The 17528-nt window shown below is 41.5% G+C and overlaps 1 protein-coding gene, 1 non-coding gene and 1 pseudogene across 2 annotated transcripts; all 3 read left to right on the plus strand.

Moving 5' to 3' along the window:
* The first annotated feature begins 3274 nt into the window (after positions 1–3274).
* On the plus strand, positions 3275–4647 carry LOC124076875 (heterogeneous nuclear ribonucleoprotein A1-like; annotated as a pseudogene).
* A 1347-nt stretch (positions 4648–5994) lies between these two features.
* On the plus strand, positions 5995–17176 carry Akap14 (A-kinase anchoring protein 14). Its single transcript, XM_046420899.2, has 4 exons — positions 5995–6126; positions 9396–9589; positions 9670–9761; positions 16628–17176. The coding sequence occupies exons 2-4, from the start codon at positions 9406–9408 to the stop codon at positions 16871–16873; spliced, it is 522 nt and encodes a 173-aa protein (XP_046276855.1). The 5' UTR covers positions 5995–6126; positions 9396–9405; the 3' UTR covers positions 16874–17176.
* Positions 14087–14159, plus strand: Trnaa-ugc (transfer RNA alanine (anticodon UGC)). The gene has a single exon. It is a non-coding gene; the product is annotated as a tRNA-Ala (tRNA).
* Positions 17177–17528: the final 352 nt, after the last annotated feature.

Below are 17528 nucleotides of genomic sequence, written 5' to 3' on the forward strand. Positions count from 1 at the left end.
TATTGTGTCCAACTACAACTAAAAAATAAATATTAAAAAAAACTTAACACCAAAAAACAAATAACCCAATCAATAAATGGGCTAAGGAACTGAACAGACACTTCTCAGAAAATGGTATACAATCAATCAACATATATATGAAAAAATGTTCAACATCTCTAGCAATTAGAGAAATGCAAATCAAAACTACTCTAAGGTTTCATCTCATTCCAGTCAGAATGGCAGCTTTTAAGAATACAAACAACAATAAGTGTTGGCAAGGATTTGGGGAAAAAGACTCAGTCATACATTGCTGGTGGGACTGCAAATTGGTGCAACCAATCTGGAAAGCAGTATGGAGCTTCCTTAGAAAACTTGAAATGAAACCACCATTTGACCCAGCTATCCCACTCCTCAGTTTATACCTAAAGAACTTAAAAACAGCATACTATAGTGAAGCAGCCACATCAATGTTTTTAGCAGCACAATTCACAATAGCTAAATTGTGGAACCAACCTAGATGCCCTTCAATAGATGAATGGATAAAGAAAATGTGATATATATATGTGATACACACACACACACACACAATGGAATGCTACTCAGCATTAAAAGAGAATATAATCATGGCATTTCCAGGTAAATGGATGGAGTTGGAGATTATCATGCTAAGTAAGCCAGTTCCAAAAAACCAAAGGCCAAATGTTTTCTCTGATAAGTGGATGCTGATCCATAATGGGGCTGGTGGGCGGAGCGTGGGAGGAATGGAGGAACTTTAGATAGAGCAAAGGTGAGAGGGGAAGGGAGGGGACATGGTAGTAGGAAAGATGGTGGAATGAGACGGACATCATTACCCTAGGTACATGTTAGAAAACACGAATGGTGTTATTCTACTTTGTGTACAACCAGAGAAATTAAAACATTATGCTCTAATGTATACTATGAACTGAAATGCATTCTGCTGTCATGTATAACAAATTAGAACAAATAAATAAATTTTTCAAAAAAAGAATCCCACTCTCCCTGCCTCCATGCCAGGCCCTCACCATGTGCCACTCATCAGTGGCCCAGGGCTTCTAATACCTTGCTGCTCACCAAAGCTTGGCATAAAGGAAGTAAGAGTTCTGCCATTTTGGAATGTACTACTGTGGGGCTTGGTGATTCAGGCTGTGGTTTCAGGCACACTGTGGCACTATAAGTTTCATAACATTTGGTCTGACAGGATCTACATGGGCATCAAAACTAGTGGATAGGACTGAGGCCAGTTATTTTCATTAATAGTATTTGTAGCCCTGGAGCGAGTGTGCTCACTGGTGAGAGTATCTACAGGATTCCTTCTAGCTTGGCTACTGGGCATTTTCCCTAATGAATGAGAGCTCAGAATACAAGCTCCCAGCTTCAGGGCAGTGGCATGCTCTTTCTGGCTCCTCTGCTTTTTTATTCTGTTATGGTTAGTCTCTTCCTCATCATGATTGAGGTAAGTAATGTTATTGAGCACTCACAATATGCCTGTCCTTGTTCAGAGTTCTCTGTATGAATTACCTCATTTCATCCTCTTTTTAATCCCATGAAATAAGATCCCCGGGGCTGGGGGTTGTGGCTCGGAGGCAGAGCGTTTGCCTAGCATGTGTGAGGCACTGGGTTAGAATCTCAGCACCACATATAAATAAATGAATAAAATAAAGGTCTGTCAACATCTAAAAAAAAAGAAAAGAAAAGAAATAAGATCCCCATTGTACATACGAGGCTCAGAGAGGTGGAAGGACCTGCTGGGATTTGAATCCCTTCTGTGTTCAGAGTCTGTGTTCTTCCTACTGAGATACACTGTCCCTCACACTCACCTTCCTCACCACAACATCTCAGCAACACCATTTGTGTGCAGAACCTCAATGTATATGGTGGTGTCTTCCAGGTCGAGAGTTCAGTATTTCTTCTGGGTAATGAGGATATTTATAGCGTTTTTCTTCCTTTGCCAGGATTGAGATCAATTGCCTCATGGTGAGCAACCTCTCCATATACATAGCATGATTCAGGGCAGGCATTCTGAGACTTGGGAATTTCATGGGCTAATAAAATAAAATCAGGAGCCGAGCATGGTGGCACACTCTGTAATCCCAGTGCCTTGGGAGGCTGAGGCAGGAGGATCGCAGGTTCAAAGCCAATCTCAGCAACTTAGCAAGGCCCTAAGCAACTTAGCAAGACCCTTTTCTAAAACACAAAAAGGGCTAGGGATGTGGCTCAGTGGTAAAGCAATCTTAGGTTCAATCCCTGGTACCAAAAAATATAAATAAATAAAATAAAACTGAGTTCTGATATAGTGTCAGCAAATTTTCATTTCACCAGTTAAGGCCATTTAAAAGAATATCATTTATAATACACCTACTATTAATAATAATAGTAGGAGTAGTATCTAGCCATTAGAGTTTTTGATGTACCAGGCATTGTTCTCAGTGTTCACATGAATTTTCTGAAATTTATGTGAGTTTAATCCTCATTAAAAAAAGGAAAACTACCTTTTGGTCACTAGTCTTGTAGTCAGGATGGGGGAGGAGAGAGAATGAGAATAAAGGAAATCTAAAATTATAAAAGGGGCAGGACACCCCCACTTCCTCGGACACCCAGCTCTGGGGCCCCTACTCTGCGGAGAAGTCTATCTCTGTTCTATCCTTTAAATAATTGCCTAGGCATTTCTTGGGTGTTCAGTCTTCAACATTCCGGAGAAATGTAACTTGGCCCTGATTCTCATCACCAGGATCATCATCCTATTGTCGGTTAAAAGTCAAGAGGTGGACCTGGGTGGAACTCTCTGAAAACCTCTATGGGATCCCCAATAAAACTGGGGTGCAGGAAAGGCACATTATCCATCTCCTCTTTGAGAGGACCCACTCTCTCCCTTACAAGTGTCCCCTTTCCCTTTTCCTATCTCTTTAATAAAACTCATGCCTTGTTACTCTAAAAAAAAAAAAGAAAAGAAAAACTGGGGCTGGGGTTGTGGCTCAGAGGTAGAGCGCTCACCTGACATGCGTGAGGTACTAGGTTCGATCCTCAGCACCACAAAAATATAAAATAAAGATATTGTGTCCACCTATAACTAATAAAGATATTGTGTCCACCTATAACTAAAAAATAAATATTAAAAAAAGAAAAACCCTAGCTGGGAATGTAGTTCAGTGATAGAGCACTTGTCTAGCATGTATGAGACCCTGCGTTCTATCCCCAGGACCATGAAGAAAAAAAGAAAGATTTTTCTGCCTATGGACAAAGCATCATTAAAGTCTCTCTTCCCAGTGCTGTCATGTCTCCTGAAGAGCCCAAACAGCTGCAGAGGCTCTTCATCAGATGGCTGAGCTTTGAAATAATTAATGAGAATCTAAGAAGCCATTTTGAGCCATGGGGAACACTCATGGACTATGTGGTAACAAGAGACCCAAACACAAAATACTCCAGGGGCTTATCACTTAAGCCACTGCAGAGGAAGTGGATGTAGCCATGTGTGCTAGGCCACACAAGGTGGATGGAAGAGTTGTGGAACCAAAGAGAGCTGTCTAAAGAAAAGATTCTCAAAGAATAGGGGCCCACTTAACTGTGAAAAAGAACTTTGTGGCAGTAAAGAAGATGCAGAAGAACATCATCTATGCAAAAATGGAAGTGACTGCTCATGACTGAGTGAGTCAGCAGAAAGAAGAGGGGCTTTGCTATTTTTTTTGGGGGGGCGGGTACCAGGGATTGAACTCAAGGGCATTCAACCACTGAGCCACATCCCCAGCCCTATTTTGTATTTTATTTAGGGACAGGGTCTCCCAGCTCAGGGCTTTGCTTTTGTAACCTTGGACAACTATGACTGTGGATAAGATTGTCATTCATAGAAACCATACTATGAATGGCCACAACTGTGAAGTGAAGAAAGCGCCGTAGAAGCAAGAGATGGTTAATGCTTCATTTAGCCATAGAAGTCAAAGTGGTTCTGGAAACTTTGGTGGTAGTCATGCAGGTGGCTTTGGTGACAATGACAATTTTGGTCATGGAGGAAACTTCAAGTGAGTATGGAGGCTTTGATGGCAGCTGTGGGGGTGGTGGATATGGTGGAAACATGGATGGCTACAATGGATTTGGTAATGATAGAAACAGTTTTGTTTGTTTATTTATTTATTTATTTTTGGTAGTGGGGATTAAACCCAGGGGTGTTTAACTACTGAGCCACATCCTCAATCCTTTTTATTTTTTATTTTGAGATAGGTTCTTGCTATGTTGCTGAGGCTGGCTTTGAACTTGCGATCCTCCTGCTTCAGCCTCCCAAGCCTCTGGGATTGCCACTGTGCCTGGCTACAAACAGTTTTGGAGGTGGTAGAAGCTACAAGGATCTTGGCAATTACAACAATCAATCTTCAAATTTGGGATCCATGAAAGGAGGAAACTTTGAAGGCAAAAGCTCTGGCCCCTATAATGGTGGAAGCCTATACATTGCCAAACCACAAAATAAAGGCAGCTAGAGCGGTTCCAGCAGCAGCAGTAGCAGTATCTATGCCAGTGACAGAAGGTTTTAATTACTGCCAGGAAACAAAGCTTAGCAGAAGAGGAGAGCCAGGGTGGTGACAGGGAAACTACAGGTTACAGCAGATTGGTCAATTCAACGAGACACAGTGGTGGCAGGGCTTAGCTGCTTACAAAGAAGCCATATTCTAGACAACATTCATGTGTATGGGGGAAAAAAAAAACCTTGAGGACTGTATTTGTGACTAATTGTATGACAGGTTACTTTAGTTTTAGTTCTGTGGAAAGTATAAAGCATTCCAATGAAGTTTTTTTTTTTTTTTTTGGTGGGGGTGGGGGGCAAGTACTCACTGAGTACAGGGTCTCACTGAGTTGCTTAGTGCTTCGCTTTTGCTAGGGCTGGCTTTGAACTTGAAATCCTCCTGCCTCAGCCTCCTGAGCCATGGGGATTACAGATGTGTGCCACCACACCCAGCACAAAAGCTTTTAATAAAGATAATTTTGGCACCCATACTGTTGATTGCTAAATATAATATTGTGATCCTGACACTGAATAAATGTATCTCTTTAAAAAAAAAATTCCAGCTGGGCATTGTAGCACACACCTATAATCCCAGAAGCTGGGGAAGCTGAGGCAGGAGTTCAAAGCCAGCCTCAGAAACTTAGCGAAACTCTTGTCTCAAAATAAAAAATAAAAAGGGCTGGGGATGTAGCTCAGTGTTAAGTGCCCCTGAGTTCAATGCCTATTACCAAAACCAAAAGAAAACAACAAAAATAAAAACAAACAACAATGACAACAAAAATCCACTCCAAAATCCTATTCTTTAGGTATTATCATCATCCCCACTTTATAGACAAGTAAACTGAGAAAGATAAGTGTTAAGTAAATTGTTCCTGAGTCTGTGCTGATAACCATTATAGTATACTCTCTCATGCTTGATTCACAAAAGACTTTTTTTCCAGTGCTGGGGATGGAACCCAGGGCCTCACACAGGCCAGGCAAGCATTCTACCATTGAGCCACATCCCCAGTCCAAAAAACGTCTTTAAAAATAGTCAATGGCACAGGGGAGGTTCTAACCTTAGAATTTGGAAATGAAAAAGTAAATGACCCTGGTTAATGATGCAGACAACTCTGGGTTTGAGTTTGGGCAATTTATTTAACACTCTTTGGGCCTTGTTTTGTTCATCTATAAAATGAAAGTACAGATACCTATCTCATGGTGCTGTTATAAGGTATAGATAATTTATCATTAAAGGTTTAATACTGTGACTGGTATATCATCAGGATGCCCAATGCATACCAGCTGAGAAATGCAACATTACTAGTCCTCCTGGCACAGCCCTGCAAGCTCATCTCCTGCTGGGACGAAGTGGGTATGGCTCCTATGACTTAGTCCTGTTATATCAAGGTCAGATGGTGGCTGTGACTGGTCTTCCTCCCCCTTCCTTCCCTCCCTCTTTATTTTCCTTTTTTATTAACAGAAGCAGCCAGAAACATGTGGGTTTTCTTCTCATTGGTTGAAACTGGTGTTGCCTTGGCAGCATTTGTAAACATTCCGGCTCTGAATCTTGGGGGAAAAGCTGCTGAGAAATTCCTTCTGAGACTTTCCCTGCTTCTGCTGCTACTGCTTCAAACAAAGATCTGTTCACTCAGGTATGGGGATTCTTAAGGGGTGGGAGATTCCATGAAAAGGATCTGCAATGATTTTTCCTTACTTATCACCCAGACCTCAAACTTGACCGTGCCCCCATTTCTTCCCACCCATCCTGCTCACCTAGCCTCTTATTAGAAAAGGGAAGGGGGGAAAAAGAACTAGAAGAAGCCAGTTGGAGGGATGGTCAAGAATGATATACAGGGGCTGGGGATGTGGCTCAAGTGGTAGCGCGCTCGCCTGGCATGCGTGCGGCCCAGGTTCGATCCTCAGCACCACGTACAAACAAAGATGTTGTGTCAGCCGAGAACTAAAAAATAAATATTAAAAAATTCAAAAAAAAAAAAAAGAATGATATACAGATGTGTGAGGATAAAACTTGAGCTTCTTTCTGAGCCCTGCTCCCCAACTGCCCCCTTCTGCTGGGGCATATGGCTTCCTGGGGAAGATCTTAAGGTGATCCTTCCATGTTTAAAGCCCCTAGCTCATTTGCTTGGTGTTGGAGATCACAGATTTGGTTTCTAATCAATCCCTTAAGAGACAATTTACTGAAAGCTAAGTCACCAAATGACCAATTCTCTCAAGGATCAAGATGCTCTAACTCACCAAAGCCTATTGAACTGAAAAAAATTACAAAACCTTTTGGGTGGTTGTCTTTAGCCACAGAATTGATGGCAAATTCCTTTGGCCAAATGGGCATGGCCCAAGGACCAAGGTAAGCCAGTTCTCCAGTGTTGAGGGCTTTCAGATCCCCTTCACACCCATCTTTTAGCCTCTGCCAGTTTTGGAATAGGCAGCCTGGAAAGATTTTATTTCCTTCAGCAAATGATCTTGTCTACCCTCCAGCTACAGTAAGAAGGAATTGGGACAGAGGTATAATGAGCTTAATGGGCTAATATCAAGGTCTAAATGAACACAGGTCAATATTATGATAGGAATATGTAAAGGCTGTTCAAATTATTTTTGGTTGATGGCCATGGGAACCAGTTTGCCTTGTACAGTATCCACCACCCCCTATGACCAACAATGATGTTAAGAAAGGCAACAAGGAGTTGCCCCTCATGAAGGAGGTTCACAGGAGAATGGGTACATTCTGGATGCCAGATGAAAATGTGAGGACAAGGCCCCACCACCCTTTCTGAATCCTGGAGAGAGAAGAGTAGTGTAGTTAATAGCACTGGCTATGGAGCCAGACAGGCTTGGTCTCCTCATTTCTACATGGTAACAAGAGTCCCTCTGTTTATGTCTCAGCATCTCTATAGGAAACTGTTGGCATATTAAAATTAGAATAATTGGTAAGGGGGATATATACAAAGATGTAACTAGAGTACAGGGAAACAAGGGAACATTTTATTTCTCCAGCGCCAGTGATAGTGGGATCCAGTGGGGGTTGATGGGAAAAAATGATTACTCTTACCAAACCAAGAGGTTGTGTGAGACACTGGCCCTAGGTGAAGCTGGAACCTTGTCCAGGAAGTCAGCCACAGGTGACCCTATAGGGGGAGAGCCATCAGGGGATATATAACTTCCACCTTATCCTCCTTCCCTCAGCTTGGTCTTGTGTGGAAACTTCTGGACACCAGAGGGCAATAGAGAGCCTATTTGTGTGATCAGCTTTCCAGGACAGTGATCAGGGAGAGATGGGAAAGGGGAGTGAGTGGATCTGGAAGGGCAAATGGGAGGTATCCAGTGGCTAATATCATAGCTCTGGGGTAACAGCTAAATGAAATGTGGCACATCAATCACCCCCACACTGGAAACTATTATTTACAGAAAAAGTAAATAGCTCCATTTGGAGAGAGACATCTGCTATCATGCAGAACTCCAATATAAGAAATTACCTGCAAGGATTTATAAGTGTGTTGAAAAGAAGTGATTTCTCAGAAGTGAAGAGACTTAAGCAGTAGTACAGAAAGAAAGAGAATCCAAGACTTGAGGAAAAAATATTCAAAGACTAAAAATGTGCCAAGATACCTCTGTGACAGATGAATGTCCATAGCCCTGATAACGCCAATAACATTCTCAAAAGATGTTGATGGCATTTGGAAAACTTTATAATTTTCTTTATAGAACAGGAGCAAATTTTTTTCTTGATGTGGTAAATATCAAATCATATGTGTTATCCTTAATAGTGTAACACCAGAAAACATGCCTACTGAATTCAGAAACAAAAGAAGATTGCTCATTATCTCCATTTCCATTTAACATTGTTTTTTTTCTGGAAGTGTCAAAGCTAATACCCATAAAGATATATTTTTCAGGAAAATATATAGTAAAAATGATAATTTCTTGGAGATGGTCTAATTATATGCCTGAAAAGTCCAAGAGGGAAAACAAAACAAAACAAAACAAAACAAAAAAACAGAGTCACCAACCCGCCCTCTGCTGCCTTGACTTTTAATTGACTACTGTTTGTGTGTGTGTGGTGCTGGAGATGGAACCCAGGGCCTTGCACAAGGTAGATAGGCAAGTGCTCTACCAGTGAGCTACACCCCCAGCTTGTGAATTCATTATCTTAAAAGAGCCTGTACCCCAGTTGCTCAGAGCAGGGATTGAGGTACTTTTAAAGAATCAATAAGAAATTATTATTTGGACTTCTAGAACTCTAAAGAAGTTAAGAATCATTTTATTACTTTTTTTTAAGTACTAGGGATTGAACATTGAACCCAGGGGTGCTTTACAACTGAGCTACACTCCCAGTCCTTTTTATTTTTTAAAATTTGAGACAGGGTCTCGTTAAGTTGCTGAGGCTGGCCTCAAACTTGTAATTCTCTTACCTCAGCCTCCCAAGGTACTGGGATTATAGGTGTGTGCCACTATGTCCAGTTCTACACATTTTGATGTAAGTCTTCATGGCTTTAAGAATGTGGAAATCCTTGATTTTCAGGAAAATTAGAACCCAGCAGCTAGGTACAAAGTCAAGAAGAGTGAGGTCTCACTCCTACCCCTAACTCCCAATATTCTTCCTAGGGACAACGGCTATTACCTGTGTCATGATTCTTCAAGAGATAGTCTATATTTACTTGAGTGCAACTTCTTTTTTTTAAAAGAAAGAAAGAGAGAGAGAGAGAGAGAGAGAGAGAGAGAGGAGAGAGAGAGAGAAAGAAAGAATTTTTTAATATTTATTTTTTAGTTTTCGGCAGACACAACATCTTTATTTTATGTGGTGCTGAGGATCAAACCCAGCGACAAGTGCATGCCAGGCGAGCGCGCTACCGCTTGAGCCACATCCCCAGACCCAGAGAGTAACTTCTTGAGTGTCTTTATCCAGGCAAAAGAAAATGGATGCATCTGAAATACCCAAAAGTCGGAAGGTAATGTTTTTGGGTAAGGATTCTGAAACCAATGCAACAACATCTATGATGACAGCAATGATGGAGGACACACAAGACAACAGAAATGTGACCGAAGTAGCTCTGGCTCTGGTTGAGGATGCCATCGCTGTTGCCGTTCAGTTTGTGGAAGGTAATAATCCTGTTTGGTTGCCTGAAGAATTGTTTCATGGCAACTACCAGGCAACTAACAAATCCATGCCTTGTTTGCAGAAGCTAGAAACCCCATCAAAAACATCAAGTGGATTACTCATGGTGAATTCACAGTAGAAAAAGGCCGTAAACAAATTGAGAAGTTTGTTTTGGTAAGTTAGTTAAAAGGGCCCTTGTTTGATCAAAAGTTTGAGGTCCAGAAAACCTAGGTAATGACATCAAAGGTGACTAGATTAAGTAAGCATTGTCTCCATCTGGGTTCCCAAATCAAGGTGGGTTAGTCTTTGAAGGTAAAAAGCTTAATCATATTGCTCTGTGTTTGTATCATCTTAACTTGATATTGCCCTAGAGGGAAAAAAAAGACAACTAGCATTTCCCATTAAGCAAATTGTTCCTGCTATTGCATTCAGTGGGGTCCAGTGGCTCCCAACTTCACTATGCTCATACTAAAAGAGTGGATGTGAGTGGATCAAGTGCATTTTTGTATGTGTGATGCTAGGGATATAACCTAGGGCTTCGCTCATTCAAAGCACACACTCCACCACTGAGCTACATCCACATCCCCAGGAACAAGTGTCTTTTTGCTACAGCTTTGGAATGTATTGCCCAGATGGTAAGATGTACATGTCCATCAGTTCCCCCTCCCCACTTGTGTCCAGCTCTGATCCCTCTATGTCTTTTCCTGGCAGATTTCAGAGGAAGATCTTGGGTTTCTTTGCTTAATTGGCAGGTACCTAAAGAAATAAGGCTTGAAATCTCTCGTTGTACTTCCACAGAGGAGAAACCATTTGAAACTGATGGAGGTGAACTCACCTATTCCTAAGACAAGTTTCCAGCTGTGTTGTTCCTCTGGCCAGGCCATTAGACTACATTCTTTGGAGCAGTTTCCTAGGCCCTAGAGAGACCCTGGTCAGGTGGTTCTGAGGAAAGGACAGGCATTTCTGGTTCTACACTCTCCCTCTGTGCTCCAGTAGCACCTCTCACTGTTATCATCAAGAGGGGTAGAGCATGGTGAGGAGGAATGAAGTATTAGTTACTCTGGGGCCTTCCTGCTCTACAACATGTCTCCATTTGAGGTTGGGCAAAGACCTCTGTCTGTTGCAGTCAGGGCTCCTAAATCAGACTGGAGTGGGACAGAGAAAGCAGGTGAACTTTCTTTTGGAAATCACACTGGCCATTCTGATTAAAGGCAAAGTGAGGGCTGGGGTTGTGGCTCAGTGGTAGAGCACTTGCCTAGCATATGTGAGGCACTGGGGTGATTCTCAGCACCACAAATAAATAAAAAATAAAGTTATTTTTTAAAAAAGGGAAAGTGAGTTCTGATGATGGCCTAAAAGATATAAAGTTATCCGAACCCCTGCTCCTTTCTCACCACTTATGAGTCTGACTCCATCGGCAACTACCTTCTCCCTTTTTATTTTCCCCACTTCAGCCTCCCACCTCCTTGCTGTTTTTTTAATTTCCAGGTATGTTCTTGCCCTGATCTTTGCATTCACTGTCTGCTCTGCCTGGAACTGTCTCAAGATATATTTTCATGGCTCACTGCTTTACCTCTCTTTAGATCTTTGTTAAAATGCCACATGTTCATCAAGGCCTTTCCTGGCCACTTCACTGAGAAATGCAATCTTCTTCCTTTCTCTGATTCATTCCTCTCTCAGCACTTATCTCTACCAGAGACCATCAGATAATATGGACAATGAAGGCTGAGATCACTGCTGTCCCTGGCCCTAGCAACATCAGCTACACAGTGGATGCTCAATAAATCTGTGTTGAATATATGAGTGGATTTATTATCTCATTACCATTATTTCTTCATAGATGAAAAGCCAGGGGTCAAAATATTTGTCTCAACTACTTTGAGGCCTATTGTGAGGATAGAGTCAATTAGAAAGAAGATGACTAAAAAGCTAAAAGCTCTATATAACTCATGATAAAAAAGAACCTTGTTCCCGGCTCCACTAATACAGTGAACCTGAGAAGTGAGGTCTACTATCTAGGTGCCAGGCATTTCTTTCTTCTTCTTCTCCGTCTCCGTCTCCTTCTACTTCTCCTCCTTTTTTCTCCTCCTCCTCATCCCCCTCCTTTTTTTTTTGTATGTGGATTGAACCCAGGTGCTTAACCACTGAGCCAAATCCCCAGCCCTTTTTATTTTTTTTATTTCAAGACAGGGTCTTGCTAAATTGCTTAGGGCCTCACTAAGTTGCAGAGGCTGGCTTTGAACTTGCAATCCTTTTGCCTCAACCTCCCATGCCACTGGGATTACAGGCATGCACCACTATGCCTGGCAGTGTCAGGCATTTCTTTTTTTAATTTAAAAAAAATTGATCTTTTTAGTTATACATGACAGTAGAGTGTATTTTAACATATCATACATACATGGAGTACAACTTCCCATTCTTGTGGTTGTACATGATGTGGAGTTACACTGGTCTGATTCATTCTACTTTCTTTTCCATTCCTGTCCCCCCTTGCTTCCCCACTCTGCCCTGTCCAATCTGGTGAACCTTCCCTTCTCCCCCCACCCCACTGTAAGTCAGCATCGGCATCAGAGAGAACATTCTGGCTTGGGTTTTTGGGGACTGGCTTATTTCACTTAGCAATGATAGTCTCCGGGTCCATCCATTTACCAAATGCAAGGCATTTCTTTTCTTTTTTTTAATAGACCTTTACTTTTATTTATTTATATGTGGTGCTGAGAATCGAACTCAGGGCCTCACACGTGCTAGGCAAGCACTTTACCACTGAGCTACAACCCCAGCCCCCAAATGCAAGGCATTTCTGATGGTGAGTTTTCTTAAGCTTATTGTCAGTTTCTCAGAGTTTACCACATAATAGGGGATGGTCAATTAGGTGATGATCATTTGCTAACCATTGCTATGTGCCAAGCACTCCAAGCACTTCACCATGTATTATCTCATTTAGTCCTCACAACAAACCTGTACATAGGTATATCAATGACCATTTTATAGATGAGGAAATGTGAGGTATCTGCATTCCTTTCTATTTTTTTAAAAAAATATTTTTAGTTGTAGATGGACACAATACCTTTAGTTTTTTATGTGGTATTGGGGACCGAACCCACTGCCTCATGCATGCTAGGCAAGGATTCTACCACTGAGCCACAACCCAAGCCCTGCAGTCCTTCTTATTTTGAGACAGGATCTTGCTAAGTTGCTGAGGCTGGCCTCAAACATGTGATCTTCCTGCCTCAACCTCCTGAGTTGACTTACTGGGATTACAGCCCTGTGCCATCTCATTTCCTAATTGTCTGATATATTCTTTTGTTGTTTGCTTGTTTATTTGTTTTTGTAGTGCTGGGGACCAAATCCAGGGCCTTGTACATGCCAGGCAAGTGCACTATCACTAAACTACACCCACAGCCCCCATCTAATATATTCTTTCTACCCTAATAATAAAATTATTTTTGATGACAATAGTTTTATCATCAATGAAAATCCCTAAAATGCAAATTCAAAAGATTTCAAGGTGTTGCAATGTGAATAAGAATGATTAGACCTGGTATCAGAAAGCTTGTGCATTTGTGGGGGTAGGGATAGTATACTCATATATTGCCAGTGAGCACAACGATTTATTTATTCTTTTCAGAAACATAATCTGGCAATGAGAATAATGAGAATATACAAGTGTGTGTGTGTGTGTGTGTGTGTGTGACAGATATCACTAAGTTGCTGAGGCTGACCTCAAACTTGCAATCCTCCTGACTCAGACTCCTGAGTAGTTGGGATTACGAGCATGTGCTACCACTCCTAGCTTTACAAGTGGGTTCTCTTTTATTATTATTATTATTAGTTATTGATGGACCTTTATTTATTTGTTTATATGTGCTGCTGAGAATTGAACCCAGTGCCTCACACGTGCTTGGCAAGTGCTCTACCACTGAGCCACAACCCTAGCCCCACAAATAGGTTCTTTTTTTTTTTACATTAGTCTTTTTTTTAATTTATTTTTTAGTTTTAAGTGGACACAATATCTTTATTTTACATTTATATGGTGCTGAGGATAGAACCCAGTGCCTCAAGCATGCTAGGCAAGCACTCTACCATTGAGCCACAACCCCAGCCCCCAAGTGGGTTGTTTATTAAAAAAAATAGAAAATTCCCATCATCTAATACAGTTCTTTTTATAAATAAAAATAAGACATTATTTTCAAAACCCAGTGAACAAAAAGACACAAAGTAGAAAATGAAAGCTTCCCCTCCACTGCCAGGATGCCCAGTTCTATTCTCCCAAAGGTCATTTACTATAGATAACAGTTTTGTGCATGTAATTCCAGGTGCCTGTTGGTTTTGTGGGTCCAATAATAAGTAAATGACTAAGCCATCCATGGTAGAGTGACACAGTGACATACTGTTTCCTGGAAGTGAGTATATGAAGTGGTATTATATAAACATTACAAAACATAAGGATAACATACACATTCACTGGAAGTACATAAAAATCAGAGCCCTAGGGGTCTGGTGATATAGCTCAGTTGGTAGAGTGCTTGCCTTGCATGCACAAGGCCCTGGGTTCAATCCCCAGCACCACCCCCCAAAAAACAAAACAAAAAACAGGGGCCTGCATAATGATAAAAATGGGAAGAGACCGGCCTAATGGGAATAGTTGAATTTAATGTCAATCTAAGGCTGCCTTAGTTCATGAAAGGGAAAAAATACAAAGAGCCAAGCTCAGAAGAACTCTTAAAATTGAAGCATCTGGTGGGGTGGAAAAAAACACTGAGCTGGCTGCTTTGATCCCTGGGTGCCATCCAGGTGTCATGTTAGAATGTCTCTACTCAAGGACCCAGAATTCTCATCTGCAATGTAAGGGGCTTTGTTAGATTATCTCTAGGGACCATTCCAGTGCTATGAAGTCTGTGATTGTGTGAAAGATTAAATTTTAGAGCTAAAAACATATATTAAGTAATATAAAAAGGTTAAGGGGAAATAAGTTAAGCTTCACTGGGCTACAAGGGGTTGACTGTTGGGCTTCTTCATGAAAAGGCATGATATATCAGGAGGCTGAGGCACGAAGCAACTCAGTGAGACCCTGCCTCTAAATAAAATACAAAGTAGGGTTGGGGATGTGGCTCAGTGGTTGAGCAGCCCTGAGTTCAATCCCTGGTACCAAACAAAAAAGGATGATATATGAAAGAAGACACAGTTTCTGATCTCAAGAAATCTAGATTCCCATGGTTCTCTCTGGCCAACTAGATATGAGTTGGAAACAAACCAAAGCAGATCAGCCTACTTTTTACAAAAGAGGGCCTGAAATCTTTTTGCCATCTGCTTCCCCACATTCCTTTCCCATATCACTGGGATTGTTAGATATCCTGCTTCCTACTTACATTTGTTCTTTGATTCAGAAGCTTCCTGTACCTCAGTAGCCCAAGGGGATTCAGTTGGAATTTTTTTGTTGTTGTTGTTGTTGTTGTTTTGTGGCCCTGGTAATGGACAGGGCCTCTTACATGCTATGCAACTGCTCTACCACTGAGCTACATCCCCAGCCTGAATTTAACTTTTGGAATATCTATTACATTCAGGTCCTGTGCTAAGAATCAGGGCTGCATTATGATTTCTATGCACTATTCTCCCATATATACACTATACTTTTTAAAATGGCATCCTGCTACATTGCCCAAACTGGTCTTGAACTCCTGGACTCAAGCAACCCTCCTGAGTCATCCTCCAGTCCAGGCTGCCCTCTTCCTTTTGTGGGATCCTTTCTCAAATTTTTAGTTTAAGACAACATCATTATAAAGATGACATCGGCCCTAAAAGTTCATTTCTTCTCACTTTATTTTTATTTATTATTTTTTGGGGTACTAGAGATTGAATTTGGGGTACTTAACCAGTAAGTCACATCCTCAGCCCCCCCTTTTTATTTTGGTACCAGGGATTGAACTCAGGGGCAGTCAATCACTGAGCCACATCCCCAGCCCTATTTTGTATTTTATTTAGAGACAGGGTCTCACTGAGTTGCTTAGCACCTCACTTTTGCTGAGGCTGACTTTGAACTCATGATCCTCTTGCCTCAGCTTCCCGAGCAGCTGGGATTACAGGTGTGTGCCACTGTGCCCGTCTAGCCCTTTTCATTTTGAGACAAGGTTTAAGTTGCTTAGGGCCTTGCTAAGTTGCTGAGGTTGGTCTTGAGCTGTGGTCCTCCTGCCTCAGCCTTCCGAGTCGCTGGGATTACAGGCATGCACCACTGTGCCCATTTCTTCTGATTTTAAAAGAAAAAAAAGTTTTGTGGGCTTTCAGTGTATTGTGGGCCCAAGATGCTATGCCCATTATGTATTATGGATAATTTAATCCTGCCATAATGTTTAATATGGATACTACAGTGAACACTGCTTCTCATCACTGGAGTACAGAGGGGAGTGTCAAATGCAATGAGAGGCAGAAAACAGATCCTATGAGTGTTAGATATTCTAAGGTCTTCTGTTTATTGACTCCACTAGTGCTTTGGAAAGGAGAAGCTTTTCCTATGGTGCAAACAGCATCATCCCTTTCTGAGGGATATGGATTATCCTATTGCCTGACTTCTTCTTCTGCTCTTATTTTATAAACCATCTCTAGCTGTGATCAAGGAGCCTCATTCCTTTCTAGTCACACCTGTAGGTCTCCTGAGATGGGGCAAGCAGAACACGTGTTCTAATCACTCTTTAATTATTTTCCAATTAACCACAATTCCAATTACACACCCAAGTAAGGGTGTGGAGGAGCCTGTAGCTGTGTATATGTACACGTACACTTCAGAGGGTGTGCCCCTCCAGTCTAAAGCCCAATTTCAAGTGATATGTGCATTATTTTTTTTATTTCATTTCAGCTTCACCTTTTCACACCCCCACTGTGGAGATAACTGAGAGTTGATTCTAGTTTGACTCCCAATAAAAAAAAAATGCAAGGACTCCGGAACAGGGCTGCAACCCTGACTGTTATGCACTGCTTTTATCAAAAGTGCTTGAGTAGAAGTCTGCCTTTCTTTGTCTGTGAGCTTTCTTTTTTCTATGAAGCAGACTTGGGAGTATCAAAGCCGCTGGGTGCACTACACAGAGTTTATAAAGAAGGAAGAGCTAAGTCACACCTTCCGCTATATCTACTGCGTGCGTTGGAGCATCCCAACAGCTCAGGTACCCATGCCACGAGTCAGTGCCACTGCCTACTTCACCATCAAGATCAACAAAAGCAAACCTCCGGTAAGCTCTTCCTTTGATGCTCTGTTCCCCACAGTGAAGCTTCAAGGAGAATGGAGATGTCTTTAGTCAAATTTATCAATGATGCCCTCTTTGCAAAATTTAATTATCATATTTCTGTCCTCATCTTACTTGGCCCATCTGCAGCACTTGTCCTACCTGATTATTCCCTCCTCCATGAAACTTCCCACTTGGTTTCTAGAAGAATACACTCTTCTGGTTTTCATCCTGCTTCACTGACCATACATTCTCTATCAGTCTCCATTGCTATCTCTGCCTCACACCAACTTCTACATGTAATGTGTTCCAAAACTCAAGTCTTAAACCCCTTTCCTTTACTCACTTCCATAGTTATCTCGATCAGTCTTGAAAAATGTCACCAAGAGCTTGTGGTTCCCAAATTTACAGCTCAAGTCCAGATCTCTCCCACTTGGAGGTATAATAAATATTTCATTTATTGTGTTTAAAATTAAACTTTCAATTTTCCATTCCAAATCTGAGCTACATACAGTCTTCCTTGTCTCAGCTGATAGCCAAATTCTTGGTGTCATCCTTGACCCTTTCTTTTCTCTCACACTCCTCAACCAATCCATTAAGAAATCCAGCTGACTATACCTTCAAAAACATACCCAGCGCCCCACAATTTCATACCAGTCCATTTGTACCACCCTCTTCCAAGACACCATCCTTTTGCACCAAGATTATTTCAACAGCTTCCAAACCA

The sequence above is a fragment of the Marmota monax genome, unplaced genomic scaffold, assembly GCF_021218885.2.
Source record: "Marmota monax isolate L192 unplaced genomic scaffold, Marmota_monax_Labrador192_F-V1.1 WCK01_AAM20220418_F8-fsc00155, whole genome shotgun sequence".
NCBI classification, from domain to species: domain Eukaryota; kingdom Metazoa; phylum Chordata; class Mammalia; order Rodentia; family Sciuridae; genus Marmota; species Marmota monax.